The sequence below is a fragment of the Pinus tabuliformis genome, chromosome X, assembly GCF_031772625.1.
Source record: "Pinus tabuliformis cultivar Carrire ecotype Pingquan chromosome X, CPIR1, whole genome shotgun sequence".
Taxonomy (NCBI): domain Eukaryota; kingdom Viridiplantae; phylum Streptophyta; class Pinopsida; order Pinales; family Pinaceae; genus Pinus; species Pinus tabuliformis.
This window is the reverse complement of record NC_142308.1, coordinates 861,798,327-861,821,164: the sequence shown is the minus strand read 5'-3', so window position 1 is coordinate 861,821,164 and position 22,838 is coordinate 861,798,327. Positions and strand designations below refer to the sequence as shown.

At 37.8% G+C, this 22,838-nt stretch overlaps 1 protein-coding gene and 2 pseudogenes across 1 annotated transcript; all 3 read left to right on the top strand.

Annotated features, from left to right (window-relative positions):
- Positions 1-2,616: 2,616 nt before the first annotated feature.
- LOC149142431 (serine/threonine-protein phosphatase PP1 pseudogene) lies at positions 2,617-3,596 on the top strand (annotated as a pseudogene).
- A 28-nt stretch (positions 3,597-3,624) lies between these two features.
- Positions 3,625-4,442, top strand: LOC149142430 (WD repeat-containing protein VIP3 pseudogene; annotated as a pseudogene).
- Positions 4,443-8,460: 4,018 nt separating this feature from the next.
- LOC149142429 (naringenin,2-oxoglutarate 3-dioxygenase-like) lies at positions 8,461-10,258 on the top strand. Its single transcript, XM_089447174.1, has 3 exons — positions 8,461-9,061; positions 9,152-9,479; positions 9,713-10,258. Exons 1-3 carry the CDS (start codon positions 8,580-8,582, stop codon positions 9,992-9,994), a joined length of 1,092 nt encoding a protein of 363 aa, XP_089303300.1. The 5' UTR covers positions 8,461-8,579; the 3' UTR covers positions 9,995-10,258.
- The last annotated feature ends 12,580 nt before the right edge of the window (positions 10,259-22,838 follow it).

Here is a 22,838-nt window from a genome sequence, read left to right as displayed (position 1 = left end):
TACGCTTCAAAGCGGGGACAAAGTAAACATTTGAGATGTACTTCTTCTCCCCCTTCTTTGTTAAGATATTAACTCTTCCTTTGCCCATGATAGAGACTTTGCTATTAGCCCCTAATGTCACTTCATATTTCACACTTTCATCTAGATTGGGAAACATCTCTATGTTCCCTAACATGTGGTTGCTACACCCTAAAAACATCTCTATGTTCCTGTGTTGCATTACAAGCTAAAAACATGTTATCATTGTTCTGATTTTCTATTATTAAATTTACACTTGGTTTGTTACTAATGTCGTATTGCTTCTTTCTATATTCATTTGCATAATGACCATACTTCTTACAGTAATGACATTGGACTTGAGATTTATCATACATCTGACCTTGTGCTTGATTTTGGCTTGGGCCTTGACTTGGATTTTGATTGTTGCCCCTTCCACCTGAGCTTGAAAGGTTGCTTCTTCCACCTTTGTGTGGGCTTATTCTTCTTCCTTTAGCATATGATCTTCCTCTACCTCAACCTTGACCAAATGAAACTTGTGTCTTGAAGGCATGCTCCAATGAGGAGCTTGTTGCTCTATTCATTCTATGTTCATGAGAAACCAATGATGCTTGAAGCTCATCCACTGAAAACTGTGAGAGATCCTTTGTCTCTTCTATGGCCACAACAATGGCATCAAACCTTGTTGGCAAATTTCTCAAAACTTTCTCAACTATTCTCCTTTCCTCAAGTGTCTCACCATGAGACCTGATTTGAGTAATCAGTCCAATTACATGTGTAAAAAAACGAGTCTACATTCTCAGACTCTTTCATACAAAGTGTCTCAAAGTCTCTCCTTAGCATTTGTAGCTTTGTTGTCTTCATTTTTGCCATGCCTTGATAGATTGTCTAGAGGGTGTCTCATGCTTGCTTGGACTTCATTGCTATTGCAACCCTTGGGAAAATAATTTCATGAACTGCTTGAAAAATGTATAAGAGGGCTCTTGCATCCTTCTTCCAGTTGTCTCTCATATGCTTGAAACAAGGCATTGTATGTTGCATCATCTGCTCGTTCTTGAAAACCATTCTCCATCAAATCTCAAATGTCTTGAGAAGAAAACAAGGCCTTCATTGTAATAGTCCAATAATCATAATTTTTGCCATTAAATTGAGCTATCTAAGGATTAGTCAAGCTTGTGCTTGATGTTGTCATTTCTGAGTGAAAAAAAAAACTTTCTGGTAAATATACTTAAAAAATCCCTCAAAACAATTTTTAATTGCTAGTAAAATCACTTGTTTTTACACTAAGAAAGTTTAACCTGCTCTAATACCATGTTAGAAAATTTGAAAGTGGTAGAGTCTGGCTCAAATTGGTTGGGGCAAGTTAAAACCTCAGTTGCGGCAAGGATATTGCAACTACAGAGAGGCTTAATTGAAACAAAAATTAAGCACACAACAAATCAAAGTAAAAACCAAAATGGTTATGGTAAATCTACTGATGAAACCAAACTCTGATTCTATTATAAATCATATGTAAATACATTCACATAATAAATTGGAGGTTGTTGCTCCAAGTAAAAACAGAAAAAACTTCTTGTGCTTTACGCGTTAATGAATTGCGAAGTAACAACTCGTAAAACTAGTTTTCACTCGCACACCACAAATTTCCTCCACGATTTTCTCCTCACTACCTTTCAAACTTACACACTCCACTCCTCTCAACTTACTCAACCATAAAAATGAATTTTTACATTCATATTTATCTCAAAATACAAATTTGGCATTAATACATGATAGAGCCAATCATTAAGACACTGGATAGGAAATTTTACATAATAAATGGTTTTCTGAACTTGGAGGATTTCCTCCATGATTTTTTCCTCACTACATCTCAAACTTACACACTCTATTCATGTCAACTTACTCAACCATAAAAATGACTTTTTACAATCCTATTTATCTCAACATACAAATTTGATGTTAATACATGACATAGCCAATCATTAAGACACTGGATGGACAATTTTACATAATATATGGTTTTCTCAACTTGCAGGTGTTGTGGAGTGTGGGTTGTTGGAATATCTAATTCCTACTTGTCTTAGTTGTGATTCTTACAAAGTAAAGGAGTCTGTTCCTAGTAGTTAGGATCTATTTCCTAGATTGGTGTGTGATTGAGATAATTTCTCAACCAACAGATTGTGTGTCCAAGATAGTGTACCTATCTCGAGACAACACTTCTTGTATATATGTAATTGCATTTGATTAATAAATTAATTTGGATTCTCATATTTTATCATGGTATCAGAGCCATGAGGGCTAGCCCCTCGTGGGCTTGGCCCGTCCTAGGCTGAGGGAAATAAAAGTTGTGTGAATGTTTGTTTGTCCATCTCCCTCTGTCCATTGGCCAAGGCAGCAGTAGTGTGGTGATTCATCAGTCTGGTGAATTATGGACCGACCTACCAGATGTAGAAAGAGCTACAGTTTTCTTTGTTGTGCGCTATGAACTAGATATGAAGAGTGGAAACCGACTGGATCAGGAAGCCTATCTGCCGAGAATTGCAGAGAACCTGTACGGCTTCAAACCTATGTGGCCAACACTTGCAACTTCATTGAAGGGAAGGCAAGAAGCAGAGGAGAATGGGGTGGGAAATTGGCTTGCATGGAGGAGCAAGGGATATTTCTCACACAGTAATTTCAGAGCGCAGTGAAAGAGCCGAGGTACGGAAGCTCTGTCAAGTTTCAAAAGAATATTTCTCAATCTACTGAATTTATTGGAGCTCAAGGTGCCTATAAAGATATGCAGTGATATACATGGTTAATGTTCAGACTTGTTACGCCTGTTTGAGTATGGTGGCTATCCACCACAAGCAAAGTATTTGTTTTTTAGGGGATTATGAAGATCGTGGAAAGCAGAGCATAGAGACAATATGCCTTCTTTTGTCATAGAAAATAAAATTCCCTGAAAACTTCTTTCTCTTGAGGGAAACCATGAATGCGCTTCAATAAACAAAATTTATGGTTTCTATGATGAATGTAAGCAGTGGTACAATGTTTGGATATGGAAGGCTTTCATAGAATGTTTCAACTGTTTGCCTGTTGCTACTCTTATAGATGAAAAATTTCTATGTATGCATGGAGGTCTATCCCCTGATTTGAAGGACATGAGGCAGATCAGGGATGATATTCCATGACCTTTAGATGTGCCAAATCAAGGTCTACTGTGTGATCTTCTTTGGGCAGATCCAGATAAGGATATTGAAGGAAGGGGTGAGAATGACATAGGTGTCTCATACACCTTCAGAGTTGATAAAGTTACTGAATTTCTACAAAAACATGATCTTAACCTAATATGTCGTGCTCACCAGGTGGTGGAGGATGGCTATGAATTCTTTGCCAAAAGGCAGCTTGTAACTATCTTTTCAGCTCCTAATTATTGTGGAGCAGTCTCTGGTCTTTCTACAGTGGTGAATCCAATTTCTCTTGCTCAACTTGTTATGGATAAGACTCCTCACATTTATTTGGCTTTTTATGGAGCAGAGAAATTCGTAAGAGAACAAGGTGTCGATATTTGCGAAATCGCTGAGTCTACAGTGGCAGCACTCGTAGCTGTAGATTGACCCTAGAATCGGCGGATCTGGCGATACAATGATCTGCAGTATTGTGGATCTAGCGTACCAAGGCTTTTAAAGGCATCAAACAGATCATAGTCATTGGTTGGGATTCTCAAGGTCCAACCCAAGCTCAGAATTTGAGGGATTCTTTGGTAGAAGCAAAATCAGACAATATAGTGAAGATTTGCTTGAGTAAAGGCTCCAAATCCTTTGTTGAGGCACATGCAGCAGGATTTTCAAAAGCCTGGAACATGTGGTTCCATCCCAAGGGGGATATTTTGGTTGTAGCTGGAGGGGGTAGCACCTCTGTGAAGCTGTGGGATACTACTTCATGGCAGACATATGTTTCCCTTGAAGTTCCTAAAGGAGAGGGTACTAACACAAAATCATCAGAAAAAGCTGGAGGGAAATTTGTTCTAGCTTTTGTATGGAGTCGAGATGGAAGTCGTCTTGCATGCAGCACAATGGACGGGACGATTGCAATATTTGATGTGACACATGGCAAATTCTTGTACTATTTGGAGGGTCATTACATGCCGGTGAGATCCCACATTTTTTCTCCCACTGATTCTCGGATCTTATTCTCTGCTTCATATGACAAGCATATTCATATCTATGATGTTTGATAGCAAGAGCCTTATCTATGCTATGTCTAGGCATACAATTTGTGTTCTAAGTATCGACGTAAGCTCATATGGTTTAGTTGTTGCCATAGGATCCAGTGATAGAACTCTGGGTAGTGTGTTGCTCATGCAACTGGAGGTTTACCGCCTTCTTCTTTCTCTTCAAGTCAACTTGATAGAATTGGAGTTTGGGAAGGTAAACGCATTGAGCCTGATCAACTCAATGTAAAAGTGAAATTTGTTAGAATTTCATATTTAAAAAAAAAAAACTCCAATGAGAAACAAATTAATGTGGTATTTATAAATGTTTTGGAATTAGAAGCATTGAGCTTAGCTAACTCAATGGAGTGGTTTTGTTAGAATTAGCTACTCTAACAAATCATGCAGGTAAATCCAAGACAATTAAATCAGAAATAGAAAGAAAAGACAAAGATGCCTAAGATGTGATCAAAAGATGAAGTGCACAAGCAGCATCAGAGATTGGAGGATGATGGACAACTAAGTGAAAGTTTGTGTGAGTTAGTGTGAGTTTGTGGAATAAACTCACTAGCATGTTATTTTATGAGTCACATTTTATTAGTAAGCAAGTCTAGGGTGTTTTGTGTAGAATTTTGTAGAATTTTTCCCTACAAATCAGCTAGCTTTGATACCATGTAGAACTTTTTCTACAAATCAACTAGCTCCGATACCATGTAGAAATTTCCCACCTATAGATCAACTTGGTAATGCAATGTATTAAAGCAAAACACTTGATCTACTTCTACAAACAATTTAGCGGAAGCTTAATCAACCATGAACAACATCAATAAGAACACATATAACTGATAAGAAGGAATCAATCACACATAACACAGAAGAATTTACCCGGGGAAAGCACCTGCCTAAAACCCCATCTCTGTATTATCATACAAGTGGAAATATGTCCGGATTACACAAAGTCTTAGCCCAGAAGCTATCTAGCTCTCAGTACAATCACTCTGCTGCTCATAGATAGTCAAAGGCTTCTCACAAACCTTCTCCTCTGCCCTCCAAGCCTCCTATTTCCTTGTGCAGTTTCCTTGGGGTCGAGTGATGTCACATGTGTGAATTGGCCTCTTCACACACTCACTAACCTCTAATCTAACTGCACAAACCTGAAGGAGATAAATCCTCATCATGGATGAGCTTCTTTTATAGGAAAAATATTCATCCAACTGATAGTACATTGTCTCTTCTCTGATCTCAACTAGGTCTTCGTCTGAACTGACATGCATGAGTTATTTAAGCTATAATATTCAGTTATCTGAAAAGACCAGATGTTACATGCATGCAAGCATTAACAAACTGAATCTCATTACTTTAACAACTTGTTAAATTAATTTAACTGGACTTGACTCAGTTAACTGAGCCCTAATTACAACTCATCCTTATCTCTTCAACTGATGGATAAATTCACCAATTAATAGATAAATGTTGCATGTCCTCACATAAACTTCAAGTTTGTTTTTCCTTAACTAATTAACTGATGGAGATTAATTAATTAATATTTTAAACCGCTGTTAAGACCAAATTCGTTTTTACTTCCTATAGATAGACTAGGGACTGCTATAAATAGGAAGGGACCTAGAAATGCTATTTTTAGAACTTTCTATTTTTAGCAGTTTCACCTCTCACCCAAGGTGGCCAATGACCTCACTGGCCAAACTGCTATTTTTAGACATGCTATTTTTAGGAGTCCTATTTTTAGCAGATTCTAAATTTAACATTTCGTGTTGCACATTTTTCAACATTTTGTAGTGGCCTTTGTAAACTGTGTACCTGGGAACTCCAGAGTTTGAGTGTGAAATGTAAGCCTTGTAAGGCATGTGTATCCCCATACAGTTCATGGCAATCTAATAACCACTCTGTATTTGCAGTGTCGGTTTGTGGTAAGCCAGAAACCACATGTAACAGTGAAGTGGGATAGAGATTCCTGTTGGCGTGGTTTAGGGTTAGCCGAGAAAACCCTCGGCCTCGTTTAGTTGGGTCTTTGGAGTGCCCTAGTGGCAAGTTTGTAACCCAGAGTGGCTGGAGTACCCTAGTGGCAAGATTGTGGCCCATAGTGGCTGGAGTGCCTTCGTGGCTGAGTTAAGCCTTCATGGCTGAGTTGAACCTTGGTGGTTGTGTTTAGCCTTGGTGGCTGAGAGCCCTTGGTGGCATGGTTGAGGGTGATTCGATAAAACCTAGAGCATGGTTACGGGTAATCTGATAAAACCCATGATGATATTGGAGGGGGATTTACAGGTACAGGTATAAGTGTGCAGTTATAATGGTTAAAAGAACCATGTATGCGAAGGACATCCTACAAGACTGGCGATTGCAGCAGTTAGTACCCATGCATTCTGGTGGATGGTTGCTCCTTTATATGGACATCAACATATTCTTTTTGGTATATTTTACCACAACTAGATTTTACTGATTGATATGGAGACAAGTACTCTTGAAGGAGGAGTGGTTGAGATAATTTCTCAACCAACAGATTGTGTGTCCAAGACAGCGTACCTATCTTGAGACAACAATTCTTGTATATATGTAATTGCATTTGATTAATAAATTAATTTGAATTCTCATATTTTATCATGGGTAACAGTCGCGAAGTGAATGTTTGCCCATACGTATTTACCAAAATTCATTAAGTGCCTTAAACTCTCTGATATGTTGGGGAATGGGCAGCGTTGTAGCTCCAACTTTAGTCCTTCCCTGCAACCCTGTAGTAGTTGACTTGGCCCTGTAGTAGTTGACTGGGTCAATGTGTTTAAGGCGGTGGTTGGGATTAATATTTCCAACAGAAATGAAATGATGGACAAGGATTCCAATGGAGCAAGTGGAAAGGAAACTTGTTGATTGAAACTTGCTCATTGACATGAAATGATGGAAAACTCCTAAATTTGAATTTTCACAAGCCCAGGCTTAAATTTAATAATTTAAGTTTTAAATGTAATTCATATTTATTTTTCATTTTGTTCGTAATTTTTTTATTTTACCCATTAAATCATATATAACAAGAAAAATATTCTTGGTTTAATAAATAAAAATTATTTATTATTTATTATATTTTAAATATTGGAAATTTATAAAGCCCAATTCTAATATATATAAAGATAATTAATATATATAAAGATAATTAATGATAATAATAATTTAAAATAAAATTATAATTTAATTATTTTTTTTAATTTTTTAATTTTAACCAATTTTTTTTATATATAATGAAATGAATTAAATAGTAAGATGCAAACTGAAGTGATTAATACCTATATACCCTCCTTTAATTTATATAATTTATATAAGCGTAATAGTGTATAAAGCCATTTCATCAAGGTCATTGAACAAAAAAATGTGTTTTCCTCGAAAACTTCTTTGGTAACCAATTATGATAACCGATAGTATTTTAAAGAATTTTTTTTAATAATGTTTAATACAGGTTAAAAAGTTCTGATAAGAGGATTTTTTCTAACTGAAAACGAAAATAATGTGAAGCCAAGGGCGCAATCATCGTTATAGTACATAGGGTTGCCATTATGGCATTTGGGCTTTCCCTAAGGAAGGCCAATATCTGCAGCCATATATTGGCAATGAAGCCCATGAGGCAGCTACTGGACCATGTTGCTTCGATTGGATGGCTCTCTCCTCGGCAGAGCAAAGCGTTGTATTCATTACCATCTGCTTTGGCGTCTTGACAGTCTCCCAACGTAGAAAGGGGAGTTTAGAATCAGATAAAATGGAAACCAAACACGACGGAGCTATTTAAACGCAGCTAATTGGACGTGTGGGTTGACTATTTCCCCGTAGATATAGATAACCTCTGGGGCCGACTGTCCGCCCGGGACAGTCTCCCACGGGCCACCGGGCCGCAGACGCATGCCAATGTGTGCGCTGCTAGCAAGCCAGGGAAGGTTAGGTAGCCATAGACGTTAGGTGTGGGTATGTGAAAATCGTAGACGTTTTGGTAATATGCAGTGTGGGAATGGCAACTAATTTTCAAACTAATGCTACCCGTGGGTCCTTCAAGAAATTGGCCATCTTCCTAACCATCACTTTAGTTTGGAGGAAGTTTAATGGCGTCAGCTCGTCTCGTTTCATTTATGTTTTGAAAAAGGATTACTATCTAACATCCACGCGACCCGGAAGAAAGTCTGTTGGAGAAGTTTGGTAGCCAGACACGTTGCGGTCTCAGCTGCCCTTCAAATATCTGTTTCCCTGCCTTTATAACTCACTACCCTTCACAATACCTGGTGTACCTCGGTTGAGGAAACCCTCTTTCCTGCTGCCGATCATCCAAGGGAGGTCTTTTGAGAGCACCGATTTTCCGAGTCTTGCTGCCCAATTTGTACTCAGCCAGGAAACAATGGCGCCCACAACAGCCGTGGTTAATGATCGCCCCGATTTCCTTGTAACGGCGGAAACGCCGAAGTCCCTGCAGTCCATTTTTATCCGAGACGAGGACGAGCGCCCCAAGGTGGCTTACAATCAATTCAGCAAAGACATTCCCGTCATTTCCCTCTCTGGTATCGAAGGGGAAGAGAGGGGCCGCGTGAGAGACGAAGTGAGCAAGGCCTGTTCTGAATGGGGAATTTTCCAGGTGGTTGATCATGGTGTTCCCCAGGAGCTCGTGGAGACCATGACTCAGCTTTCCAGGGCTTTCTTCGCCCTCCCTGCAGAGGAGAAGCTCAAATACGACATGAGAGGTGGAAAGCGTGGAGGCTTTGTGGTGAGCAGCCATCTGCAGGGCGAAGCCGTTCTCGACTGGAGAGAAATCTGCACTTACTTCTCTTATCCCCTTCACCAGCGTGATTACACAAGGTGGCCTGTCAAGCCCGATGGCTGGAGGTACCCCCATCCATCCCCTGCATCCCCCATATAAATTGATTTCAGCTTTGTTTCATATGAATTTAACACTAAATTGTTGTGTATTTGCAGGGAGGTTGTGGAGAAATACAGCGAATCCCTGATGGGTTTGGCATGCAAACTGTTGGGGATAATATCAGAGGCATTGGGATTGGAAACTGAAGCAGTGACCAAGGCTTGTGTGGAGATGGACCAGAAAGTGGTGATAAACTTCTATCCCAAATGCCCACAACCAGACATGACATTGGGGCTGAAAAGGCACACCGATCCGGGCACCATCACTCTTCTCCTGCAAGACCAAGTTGGAGGCCTACAAGCTACCAAGGACGATGGCAAAAACTGGATTACTGTGGAGCCCATTCAAGGAGCCTTTGTTGTCAATTTGGGAGATCATATGCATGTAAGTGCATCAAATCACCCAGCAGTTATATCTTTATAGTTTCAGTTTTTCTTTTTATTTGGGTATTTTTATTTTCATTGCAGATTTCATGTATTTAAAGAACACAGAATATTTATATGTCATGAAGCAACTGCTTTAATTACAAGAACTCTGCAATGGGCATAAACTCAAATTTTTATTAATAACATTATAGTATTTAGTGATTTAACCATTATGATGTAATAATATTGTAGTATCTGAGCAATGGCAAGTTCAAGACCGCGGACCATCAAGCGGTGGTGAATTCGAACAGCAGCAGGCTGTCTATCGCCACGTTTCAGAATCCAGCGCAGGAGGGCATTGTGTACCCGTTGGACGGAGTTGTGAAGGAGGCGGAAGGCGAGAAGTGTTTCATGGAAGAGCCCATCACTTTTGCACAGATGTACACCAGAAAGATGAGCCGAGACATCGAGCTAGCTCGCCAGAAAAAGTTGGCCAAAGTCGCTGAGAAGGAACAATCAGAGATTTCCAAGTGATGTGAAGATCAATTAAAGAAAAATGCATCGATGTAGATTTTTATGTGTGTCTGCCTGGATGCTGTCTGTGTTCATGTGTTCTCGGAGATCTTAGTAACAATAAAAGCTTCCACCGACTTGTCTACATTTTATATTTTGAAGTTGGATTGTACAGCACACTTCTACAAGTTAACTATAGTAACCGTTTGTGTTCATTTCCCGTTTATCTATACTTAATTTATCGAACTGCGTGAGTAAATAAAACATGTTTCTGAGTGGTTCTCACTAGTGCGTTGACATTGTACATAGTTTTCAGTTTTTTGGCAATCCTCCTCACCCATATTGAATTGATACCATGTTCTTATAATGATAAAGCTCTTCAAAAGTCATCTACCTACAGGACCAAGGATTGGTGATCTGAATTTAAGGATGTATCAGAAAGCAAGTTAGTCACATGTTGTCTCTAAAAAAATATTTGAAGTTATGTATCTGAAGCTGTGGAATTTTCTGCGAAGTGGTGCAATTATAACCAACTAATTCTTAAAAATAATTTTTAGTTGTGTAAATGAAGCTGCAGAGATTTTCTCTAAAATGGTCCAATTATAACGACTGATTTGAGAGCGCCCAGAGAACTTTGGCCTGAGCGGGCGCAACATTTAATGTCTGGTGGCCAATGAAATCATTGAGAAGACTACGTCACCATCTGCGAAGTGCAATAACATTATCTAGTGTTGGCAAGTTTGTGACCCTGTCTTTAAGGGGGAGTTGGTGACCATGTTTTTAAGGCAGTGGTACGATAAATTATTGTCTGAACATATGCAAGCGAAATTTTAGGCCTAAAATTAGACAGACGACCATGCCTGCAATTGAAGTACTCTGTTATAAATTTGGGAGGTTTTTGTTTTAGTCTAGCGAAAAAATGGGTCATAAATCATATTTTATGGTTTAATTATCTCACAATTTTTTATTGTTTAATTATCTTACAATATTAATATATTTTATGGTTTAATTTTTTCATAATTTGAAAATAAAGGTGTATTAAAATTACAAATTTGAGTTGTGAATTCTCCATAATGTGGGTGTTTTAGGGTTTTTCAAGATGTTGAATCCATATAACATTAAAGATTAAGGTTGGCCAAAATATTTTTTTGCTGGATTCCAACCAAAAATTCTTTCAGCTAGATTTCAACCAAGAACTCAAAAACACATTTTAAACATCAAAGATTAAGATTCCACCAAAAAATTATTTTGCTAGATTCTAACCAAAAATTATTTTGCTAGATTTCAACCAAGAACTCCAAAACATAATAGTTAAACAACACCCAATAAAAAATTTGAGTGCATTTCATTTCAAGGTTTTAGGGATTTTGGAAGAAATTTTTTTTTTATATGTTTTTCTTTATGCAAAGTGAAATTAGTATTTTCCGTATAAAAAGAAGTTAAATAATATGGAAGATGAGCGGTTTTCTAAAATTGTTTTTAATTTTGATAGAAACCACCATTTTCAACTCAAGGAGCAATAGCATCAGGAATCCTAGGCTTAACTAGACTATTGAAAGATAAAAAGGGAGTTCATTTTATAGAATATGGATATTTTTAAAAATATTATTACATCAAAACAATAAATTGTGAGGTGATAAAGAGTTAGAGGGAAACAACAAATAAAGATATTATAAAGTGATTAACCCAAATCTTGAAAATAAAAAATATCTCTATCTTAATTAGTGCAAAGAAGAAAATAAATATTATTAAAATAACAAATTCTCATCAGTTTCATAGTGAAAGTAGATGTTGGATTCCTAAAACACTTTGGCATGAAAAAGTTTGTCACCTTTGCCAAAGGAAGACGGTTGAAGATGAAAAACGCCTTCTCTTAAATTATCTAGCTTATATCTACATTATATCTAAAAAATATTTATCACATAACCAAACTCCTATATCTTTTAAGTCAACAAAACTATGATTTTGGAACACTTCAATTAATAAAAAAGAATTTTGAATAATTTTTTACCTAACATTCTATAAACTTATAAACCATTGTATTTTTTTTTGTAAATCAACATTTAATATTAATTCATAAGAAATTTACATTGTGAGGAGCTTGGATTCAAAACACCACTAGCCTAATTCCTACTGGACTTGTTGGCCAGATGATAATGTCAAATAGACACTGACAATAGTAAAACAAAGCTTATAGACCATACATAAATTTCCCAGAGAAACTAGAACCGTCCAAGGATCAAAATACAACCTACATTCATAGTTAACCCATAAGATTACTTGGATCTGGGTCATCCAAACCATTTCCATGTGGTTAGCGAAAGGCTTCATGAACATGAGCCTCCATGTGTGCCATCCTTCCTTCAAAGATGTCTAGCCTCTCCTCAAGCCGCTTTTGACCTTGACAAAGAGAGACCAGTTGATACATCATATGTCGCTGATTGTGCTGGAGGTCATTCATGAAAGCGATGACCTTGTTTTGGTCATCATTCCAGTCACGAGCCAGTTGCGCCATAGTTGCAGTCACCTGGTGAAGCTGCTCTACTAAAACATCAAATGGCGTAGGTAACTCAACACATCCTGGAGAGGTTTCCCACTACTACTCTAGCTCCTTCTTGTCGTCTTGTTGTTCCAAACAATGAACAACACCTTGACGGCGCATACCAGTACCATGACAGGCCCATCCACGTTGGCGTTGCATGGTGCTCCAACTAACCATTCTACTCAGATCACACAAATAAATCAACCCATTATATCTATTGCCAAGTTGTAGAGCCTGCTAGAACGCCCAACTCACCTAAAACACTTCACTAGCTAGCTTGACCACTCCCCACACAAACAACTAAGTAACAGAATGTTTGTTGGCGTCCAAAAAGTTGCCCTTCCACCTCCAATGTGTGTCATACTTAGATCCCTCTCGGCTGAACCAGCTCCCCAATCGAGACTCCACCAACTCAACCTTCTACAAACCCCCCCTTATGAATAAAAGACTTCTAGACCCACCCTTAGAGAATGTAAATCTGCTCCCTATCAGCCAGCCTCCCCACCGACCCTCCAGGGGTGGAATACTACATGAAGGTGTTGGAAACCTTTGAGCACTGTTGGGGGGGTTGAATCAGTAGTGTGTATTATTAACAATTTTCACCAACTTAAACTTCTCTATTGAATCACAAATATCAACCAACAACACATTATATCATCACATGAATATAGACAATGTAAGCAGCTAAATCAAACAACCATAAGAATAACAATACACAACAAAACCATCAAACACAACCACAAAAACCATCACATAAGAGACACAAGATATTTGATGGAAAACCCTTTACCAGGGAAAAAACCACCCTTATTGTTGTTGTGATGCTCTGAATCTTCTATTAAGTAAATGATGTATTTTATATATATTTGTTGACTCCCATCAACATGGAGACTTGACCCCATACACAATCAGTTGACCCCATCATCCAGGAGACTTGATTCTACTAATCAGCTCGAAAGACTATATTCTCACACAGATCTACGGACCACCATCTGTTGAAAGCCACCATGATCATTGATCCTCACCCAGCTCTGATTGGACTATCCAAATCTGCTTGGATGGAGAAATTGTTCCTTTCACTGAAACTTCAAAATCAATGCTCCACTTTCATGAAGTCACTACTCCTCTACTCTATGTGAACCATGATTTCATTCATTTTCAAATTGGATCCAGGGCACTCTGCTCAACTATGTTTCAACTCTGCAATCATACTCTCAGTAGTAAGACACCATCAACAAAACAAATTAAATCACCCCAATCATATGCTCTCCACTCAAGTAAAATAATGGCCACAATGTATGCATCCACTCTGAATAACATAATCAACCAATAACATAAACATAGCTCATACCCAATCATAATAACAAACCCTCATTCCAAAAATATAATCACTGTGTAACACCATCAACAACATAAAACACAATGGTTATGTGTCAAATGCACCAACAATACATACAAAATAAATACAGGAGTCAAAAACTTAGAGCTATATCAAACTCTCAATTTGTACCAACAACTCTTTGCATCTCTGATTTGCGATTGAAAACTCTACATCAATACTATACTACAACAAATAGATCTTCTCATTTTGTTGCCATTAGCACTCATACACAAGCTATCATTACTCTACACTAAGTATGAAACATTCATCTAATTCTCAATCTCAATCTTTGATTTGCAATTAAAAACTCTACATAAATACTATACTACAACAAATAAATCTTCTCATTTTGTTACCATAAACATTCATACACACTATCATTGCTCTACACTAAGTATGAAGCATTCCTATAATTCTCTCAGCCTTCTCACTCACATACTAACTTCATCAATCTCATCCAAAATGAAGTATATAAAACATGTTGGGCGAAATTCACCTTTGGCACAAGCATCTTCGATAAAGTCACGCGTTTGGCCACTGTAAGGCTTTGGAAGGAAGAATTTCAGATTTAATTTATTTTGTTTTAAAATTATTTTAATTTAATTATTTTTTAAAATTATATTTTTAATTAAATAAAAATTATTTTTAAATTTTTATATAATTATGTTTATTTTAGAAGGTTTTTCACATTTTTAATCTAGTTAGTTGGATGGTAGAAATTTAATCCTCATAGAATATATTGATGTAGTCACAAATCAAGAGTTAAGATTTATCACTAATTATACTATTTTTTTACTTAAAAAAAAGATACTATTTTAATTAATTATCTCAAATTAATTAATTAAAAAAATTATATTGGGCATGTGGTATGATAAGCCATTGTATTAGCCTATAGTATTCTAAGAACAACTTTCTACTAGCACAACCATATAAATTAAATAGTTGTTAAACACCAAAATGCATGAATTTTGAGAGTTAAATCCCTATTATCCACCTAATAATTTTTGATAATTAAATTAAAATCTTGGAAGTCCTTTTCTAAAATAGACATACCTATCCACATAGCAAGTTCAAAATTTCTATAATAAAATTGGAGTTGACTTTCCATAATTAAGAATGTTGTTACATGAAAATGTTATACTATTTTAATTAATTATCTCAAATTAATTAATTAAAAAAAATTATACTGAGCATGTGGTAAGATAAGCCATTGTATTAGCCTATAGTATTCTAAAAATAACTATTTACTAACACAACCATATAAATTAAATAGTTGTTAAACACCAAAATGCATGAATTTTGAGAATTAAATCCCTATTATCTACTTAATAATTCTTGATAATTAAATTAAAATCTTAAAAGTCCTATTCTAAGATAGACATACCTATCCATATAACAAGTTCAAAATTTCTATAATAAAATTAGAGTTGAATTTCCATTATTAAAAATATTATTGCATGTTAAACTCATATATTAATTTTTTATAATTAATAATAATAATAATTTAAAATAAAATTATATTTTAATTATTTTTATGATTTTTTAAAATTTAAATAATATAAAATATATATTAAGCCACCATTAATTTATATAATTGTATTAATAATTAATATTTTCAATTTTATATATTGAAATAATAGTGAAAAATAAAGGCTTACAGGAAAGAAAAGTAAATCACTTGTATAAAAAAAATTGACTATCTCGTAGACATATGACTGTGAACCCATCATTATCCCTAGTCCCTCGTACTATATTTTTAAAGGCCTGTCTTATTCCCCAAAGTTTGATCCAATGACATGCACATTACCTTGAACTCTCCCATCGCCCTTCATATCTATCTTATTGGCCTAAGTTTGACCCTCTCATACACACATTACTTTGAACCTTCCTCTACCCTTCATACAATCGTATTATTCCGTTGATATGTATTCGTGCAAAACCCTCGGAAACCTTCATATCAATCTTATTGGCCTAAGTTTTTTAATTATTATTATTATTATACGGCGTTCCAGAATGTAAGTGTTGATTTTGCCTGATAGCACTATAATTTCTCACTATAATTTTTGGGTAGGTTTGTTTAGGCCATCAAAAGAGACACTCGTGGATTTGAATATGAAACTTTATATTCATTGTTATTTGACATTTTTATAATTTTATTGTTATTTGACATTTTTATAATTTTATTAAATGATTTTTTTGGAAGTTTGGTTTGACTTAATAATTTAATTTTTAATTATTTTTAATTTTATAAAAAATAATATTTTTTAATAATTTAATATTGATAAAATAAATTTTTGATCGAGATGAGAGAAGGTGTCAGAGGCGACATGCTTTGAGGTGATATGGTTAATATCAGGGGTTTATTACAACCACTCCCCACATTTTTAAGGCAGGGGGTGCGATTTCCTTAGCCATGAATGCATGGGATGTGGGCTTGCAAGGTGGAAAAGGGAGGAATAAGGAAGGGTGGCGGAGACGGGAATGGTATTTGATGTTGATTTAGGTGGCTCCAGAGACACACATAGGGCAAAGAGGGCTTATGAAAGCTCAAAAATCAAAGTGTTTGGATTATGCTCGAACCAGGTTCATGTTAAAGATCTCATCGTTGTGATCGTAGTGGTGTGAATGGTTTGTCAATTCGAGTTCGGATGAGAAAGATAGAGGCAATCAAAGTTTTGGTTGACTTTTGTTGGGCAAGTTAATGGAGACACAATTTGGACTTTTCCGGTGGACGAAATCCGACGAAATTAGGCCAAATTCAGGGAAAATTGTTTGCCTCGTTAAAATGACTCCTTCAGTCAAAAATCCAGATTTTCAAAATTGCCTTTATTAGTATTAAAATTAAAAAATAAAATAAAAAAGGGGGTGGGGGGAGAGGGGGGCGGCCACCACCCCCACCACCCCACTCCTCTCAATAAAACAGCAAAACCTCTTAACATAACCGTATGACATTTATGTGAGGCCGGCAGGGATCGAACCTGCCCGGCCCACATGGGCCGACCCCCACCAGGCGGCCCCATGATACGTACCATGAACAACCAAACGAACCAAACCATTTACCATTTAATGTGCCATGTTTAACATGCCACCCCATTTAGAGTATGGTTATGAGAGTTATGGGGTGGGCCGCCCAATGCGGACCCAACCCCCCTCTGAAATAAAATGCCACAGTTCCATAAAACGAAAAAAATGGTTAAACATGGAGGGGGCAGGGTTTTACCACCCGACCTCCTCCACCTAATTCGGCTTTATACCAACCCATCAAACAATTTTTTTGTAAAGTTTGCCCTCAAAATTTATATAAACCTCATTTTGCATAGTGCTCCTAGGTAGCATGGAGGAACCAGGAGCAGGCACGGAAATCGAGATGGATTTTTTTTAATGAAGGGTGGCGAAGACGGGAATGGTATTTGACGTTGATTTAGGTGGCTCCAGAGACACACACAGGGCAAAGAGGCTTATGAAAGCTCAAAAATCAAAGTGTTTGGATTATGCTCGAACCAGGTTCATGTTAAAGATCTCATCGTTGTGATCGTAGTGGTGTGAATGGTTTGTCAATTCGAGTTCGGATGAGGAAGATAGAGGCAGTCAAAGTTTTGGTTGACTTTTGTTGGGCAAGTTAATGGAGACACAATTTGGACTTTTCCAGTGGACGAACTCCGACGAAATTAGGCAAAATTCAGGGAAAATTGTTTGCCTCGTTAAAATGACTCCTTCGGTCAAAAATCCAGATTTTCAAAATTGCCTTATTAGTATTAAAATTAAAAAATAAAATAAAAAAGGGGGTGGGGGGGAGAGGGGGGCAGCCACCACCCCCACCACCCCACTCCTCTCAATAAAATCGCAAAACCTCTTAACATAACCATATGACATTTATGTGAGGCCGGCAGGGATCGAACCTGCCCGGCCCACATGGGCCGACCCCCACCGGGCGGCCCCATGATACGTACCATGAACAACTAAACGAACCAAATCATTTACCATTTAATGTGCCATGTTTAACACGCCACCCCATTTAGAGTATGGTTATGAGAGTTATGGGGTGGGCCGCCCAATGCGGACCCAACCCCCCTCTGAAATAAAATGCCACAGTTCCATAAAACGAAAAAAAATGGTTAAACATGGAGGGGGCAGGGTTTGACCACCCGACCTCCTCTACCTAATTCGGCTTTATACCAACCCATCAAACAATTTTTTTGTAAAGTTTGCCCTCAAAATTTATATAAACCTCATTTTGCATAGTGCTCCTCGGTAGCATGGAGGAACCAGGAGCAGGCACGGAAATCGAGATGGACTTTTTTTAAATTAATTTATTGCAGGTGGAACCATCACTGAGCAAAATTTCTAGGAGGGTGAAATTTTTGCAGTGTCCAAATTGGACAAACTTTATGTCGATCTTACACTTCTTGGCGACACGAACCCAATGGTGCAGTTAGTTTCTTGATCTGAGTAGTCGATTTGTAGAGGACCCAAAGGAGGGAATCTTTAAGGAATCTAGGGGGAATCTAAAAGATTCCTTAAGCCACAGATTCTCACGTTCTCAAAATTCAGAAATTTGACAATCGATTTTGCACTATTCGATGCCAAAAATCTAATGGTGCATTCATATTTTTCATTTGATCATTTCATTTTCTAGCCACTTTTCTAAGTGGAGTGCAAGTGTCAGCATTCATGTGTGAGCAACCATTTCCATGAGATTCGACATGTGACCAACTTCAGAAGTTTAACATCCTCTTCTTTAGATGGCACGTAGATGTGAGGTATATGCAGTGTGTTCATGTACTTATTTTGCTATGCATTGTGCTGCACAAATCCCTGTTGATGCTTGATGTGGGATCTTGTTTCTTACTTGTTTTCATGATTCCTGCTTGATGTGATGCATAATCATCTGTGTGATGTACTTGTTGTCATGATTCGTCATGTTGTGTTTTAAGATCCCTTTTCGTTATGTTGATGGGATACTCATGCTTCGCCATGCATGTTTGCATTGAGATCCCTTTTATGCCATGTTGGCGGGATGCTCATTATCATCATGCACGAGTTTGTGTCATACTAATAGGAGTCCTTTTGACTGAGAGTTCCTGTAGCAGAATATCTCTTGGAACCACTCCTATGTGAGGGCATTTTTCTTGTATGATATCGACATCACCTCTTATGTACATCATCACTATTGACAACACTTAATGCAACGACCTACACCATCTTGACATCGGGGCCCAGAGACATAGTCCCTCCTGGACAAATTCTGTTATCAATGGCTTATGTTTTCATGTGTTGATGATTATCATGTTCCTATTCTTTACAACATGTAGATGTATTCATTTATGTTATTTTAAAAATGCAATTTAACACATCATGAAAGTAAAAGGTCTTGGAAGGGTCCTTTGTCACACCCGGACCTGGATCAAGTGGTATCAGAGCGATCTTTGCGTGGATGTGAATTACAACATGAACAATGGAATGTGCAGCGACAGAGGATGAAAAAGCGATGTACGAAACCATCCTCAAAATTTCCCAACGGGTAGAGATAATGTATGAAACTCTACAGAGAAAGACAAAGGAAAAGGAGCGATTGCAGCTTCAATTGCAAGCCACGGAAGAGGCCTTGGAAGAACTGAAGCACAACAAACATAATCTTCAAATAGAGAACGTCGAATTGAAGATGTACCTACATTAAGAGAAAGAGGAAAAATAAAGTTTGCTACAACAGTTGCAAGCTAAGGACGAGGCTTTGGAAACGCTGCAGTGTGACCCATGTGAGGTAAAAAGTAATTCTTTGAATTCATGTATGTGTCTTGATGATGATTTCACTATTTTTGAAAATCATACCATAGGAATTGGCTTCAAACTGTTGAAGAAAATGGGGTATGAAGGAAAAGGCTTAGGCGTTAATGGCCAAGGCATTGTCAACCCCATCAAAGTAGAAGAATTACCCCGTCAGGCAGGACTTGGGTATGTCAGAAAGGAATTCGGGGAATGCACTAAGACAGCTAGCAAACCACCAACAATAGATGTTGAGAAGCCCTCATCAGTTCTTTACAAATCGACAGAGGAGGTAAAGGATATTGATTTCCTTTCGGTTTCGTCTTCACATAGTATGATTTCTGTTGGAGATTTGGAGATCCCAAGTACAAGGACAAACATGAGGCTCCTTACCAGGACGAGGCATGAGGAGGAAAAATAACTTGGTGTTAATAACCAAGGTATAACTCAACCATTCGAGATTGTGTAGAGACCTCAATTTGCAGGTTTGAGATACACCAAAGGAGAATGCTCGAAGGTGTCAGATTCTTCCGAGACATCGTCGAAATCATCGAGGAAAGAGAATGATGGGAAAACATTACCATCATCCCATAGCAGTTTCCATCGCAGGGAAAGAGCTAAGGCAAGCTCTCATCGCCATACTTACACCAGAGATGGTAAGGAAAGGTATAACCACTTCAGACATTTGAATGTTCATTTTGATTATAATCATGTTGTTAATGATGAACGTAAAACATGGCATTGAAAAACATGTACCTTTTGTGGATTACATAACCATACATTTTCTAAGTGTTGGAAAAGAATGGCAATACACAAAAGGATGAGGCATGAAATAGCCCCTCAACAGCAGGAAAATAAACATGTTAAACAGATCTAGAGGAAGAAGATGTATTTTAGTCATTGCGACAGGGTGGCCATCAAAGAGCCACTTGTTGGAGGCTCCATCCAAAGCAACGCCTTAAAGACAAAGCGTCAGTGCATGAACCAGGTGAAGCAATTGTTCGACAAGCAAAACCACAACAAGGAGGCGACCCATTCACATTGATAAGTGAAAAATGGTTTCTAGATATGTTAGCTTGTCATAGTCATACTTTTGTAAATCATTTGTTGCATTTTAAAATGTAAAAGTGATGATGTGTGTTCCATCACTTGTTAATCAACAATGATGTTTGGTCTTATTTTGAATTGCATGATAAATTGTGAAAATGATGTCGTGTTTCCATCACTTGTCAAAGCAAATAGTGTTTGGCCTTATCTTTGTAAATCATGTGTTGCAGTGATGATGTGTTTTCCATCACTTGTTGGAGCAATAATGATATGTTGGCCTTGTTTTCGTAGCTGGGGTATTGTGTCTATCTTGATGTAAACTTGACCACCGAGTATGTGTTATAAAATCGTGGCAAGTATGGGATGCTTAGGTCATTAGTTGGTCATGAAAGTCAAGCATGTGATTTGCAAAACAGTGTACTATAGGTTGCAGAGGTTGCAAGTGTCGACTCATTGCTTGAGGCTTCGAAGAACAAAGGTGAAGGAGATAGAAGTGAGGCCTTTTAGGACGGTTGTGATGTAGACAAGGTACAGAAAAGTTGCAAATTGTTTTTCATGCTTTTGGAGGACCAAAATCTCCTCAGTGGGGAGGATTGATCCAGGTGGCTCCAAAGACACATACAAGACAAAGAGGGCTTATGAAAGCTCAAAAATCAAAGTGTTTGGATTATGCTCAAACCAGGTTCATGTTAAAGATTTTGTCATCGTGATCACAGTGGTGTGAATGGTTCGTCAATCTGAGTCCAGATGAGGAAGATAAAGGTAGTCAAAGTTTTGGTTGACTTTTGCTGACTAGGCAGGTTAATTGAGACACAATTTGGACTTTTCCGGCGGACGGAATCTGGCCAACTCTGGCTAGATTCCAGGCAAAATTTTCGCCTTGTTAAAATGACTCCTTCAGTAAAAAATTCGGATTTTCAAAATTGCCTTATTAGTATTGAAAGTTAAAAAAATATATAAAAAAGTGGGGTGGGGGGGAGAGGTCGGTGGTGGGCCACCACCCCCACCACCCCATGCCTCTCCATAACACCCCAAAACCTCTTAACATAACCGTATGACATTTATGTGAGGCCGACGGGAATCGAACCCGCCCGGCCCACATGGGCCGACCCCTATCGGGTGGCCCCATGATACGTACCATGAACAACCAAATGAACCAAACCATTTACCATTTAATGCGCATTGTTTAACACACCACCCTCATTTAGAGTATGGTTACGAGATTTATGGGGCAGGCCACCCAATGCGGACCCGACCCCCCTTCGAAATGAAATGCCACAGTTCAATAAAACAGAAAAAAAGGTTAAACATGGAGGGGGCAAGGTTTGACCACCCGACCTCCTCCACCTAATTCAGCTTTATACCGATCTATCAAACGATTTTTTGTAAAATTTGCCCTTAAAATTGATATAAACCCCATTTTGCATAGTGCGCTCAGGCAACATGGAGGAACTAGGAGCGGGCACAGAAATCGAGACGATATTTTTTTAATTAATTTATTGCAGGTGGAACCATGACTGAGCAAAATTTCCAAGAGGGTGAAATTTTTGCAGTGTCCAAATTGGACAAACTTTATGTCGATCTTATACCTCTCATCGACAAAAACTCGATGGCGCGGTCAGTTTCCTGATTTGAGCAGCTGATTTTCAGAGGATTCAGAGGAGGGAATATTTAAGGAATCTAGGGGGAATCTAAAAGATTCCTTAAGCCCTAGATTTTCACTTTCTCAGAATTCAGAAATTTGACAGTCGATTTTGCACTATTCAACGCAACAAATCTGATGGTGCATTCAGATTTTTTTATTTTCTCATTTCATTTTCCAGCCACTTTTCTAAGTGGAGTGTAGATGTCAGCATTCATGTGCGAGCAGCCATTTCCATGAGATTCGTTGCCGTGAGATTCGACGTGCGGCCAACTTCAACAGTTTGACATCCTCTTCTTCAGATGGCCCCTAGACGTGAGGTATATGTAGTGTGTTCATGTACTTCTTTTGCTATGCATTGTGCTGCACAGATCCCTATTGATGCTTGATGTGGGATCTTGTTTTTTGCTCATTTTCATGATTCCTGCTTGATGTGATGCGGAATCATCTATGTGATGTACTTGCTGTCATGATTTGTCATGTTTTGTTT

Excerpts from the sequence above, each read along its gene's own strand:
- LOC149142429 (XM_089447174.1), top strand. The coding sequence starts at position 8,580 with ATGGCGCCCACAACAGCCGTGGTTAATGATCGCCCCGATTTCCTTGTA. Across the intron at positions 9,062-9,151 it reads GTCAAGCCCGATGGCTGGAG|GGAGGTTGTGGAGAAATACA; the intron begins GTACCCCCATCC and ends GTGTATTTGCAG. Across the intron at positions 9,480-9,712 it reads ATTTGGGAGATCATATGCAT|TATCTGAGCAATGGCAAGTT; the intron begins GTAAGTGCATCA and ends ATAATATTGTAG.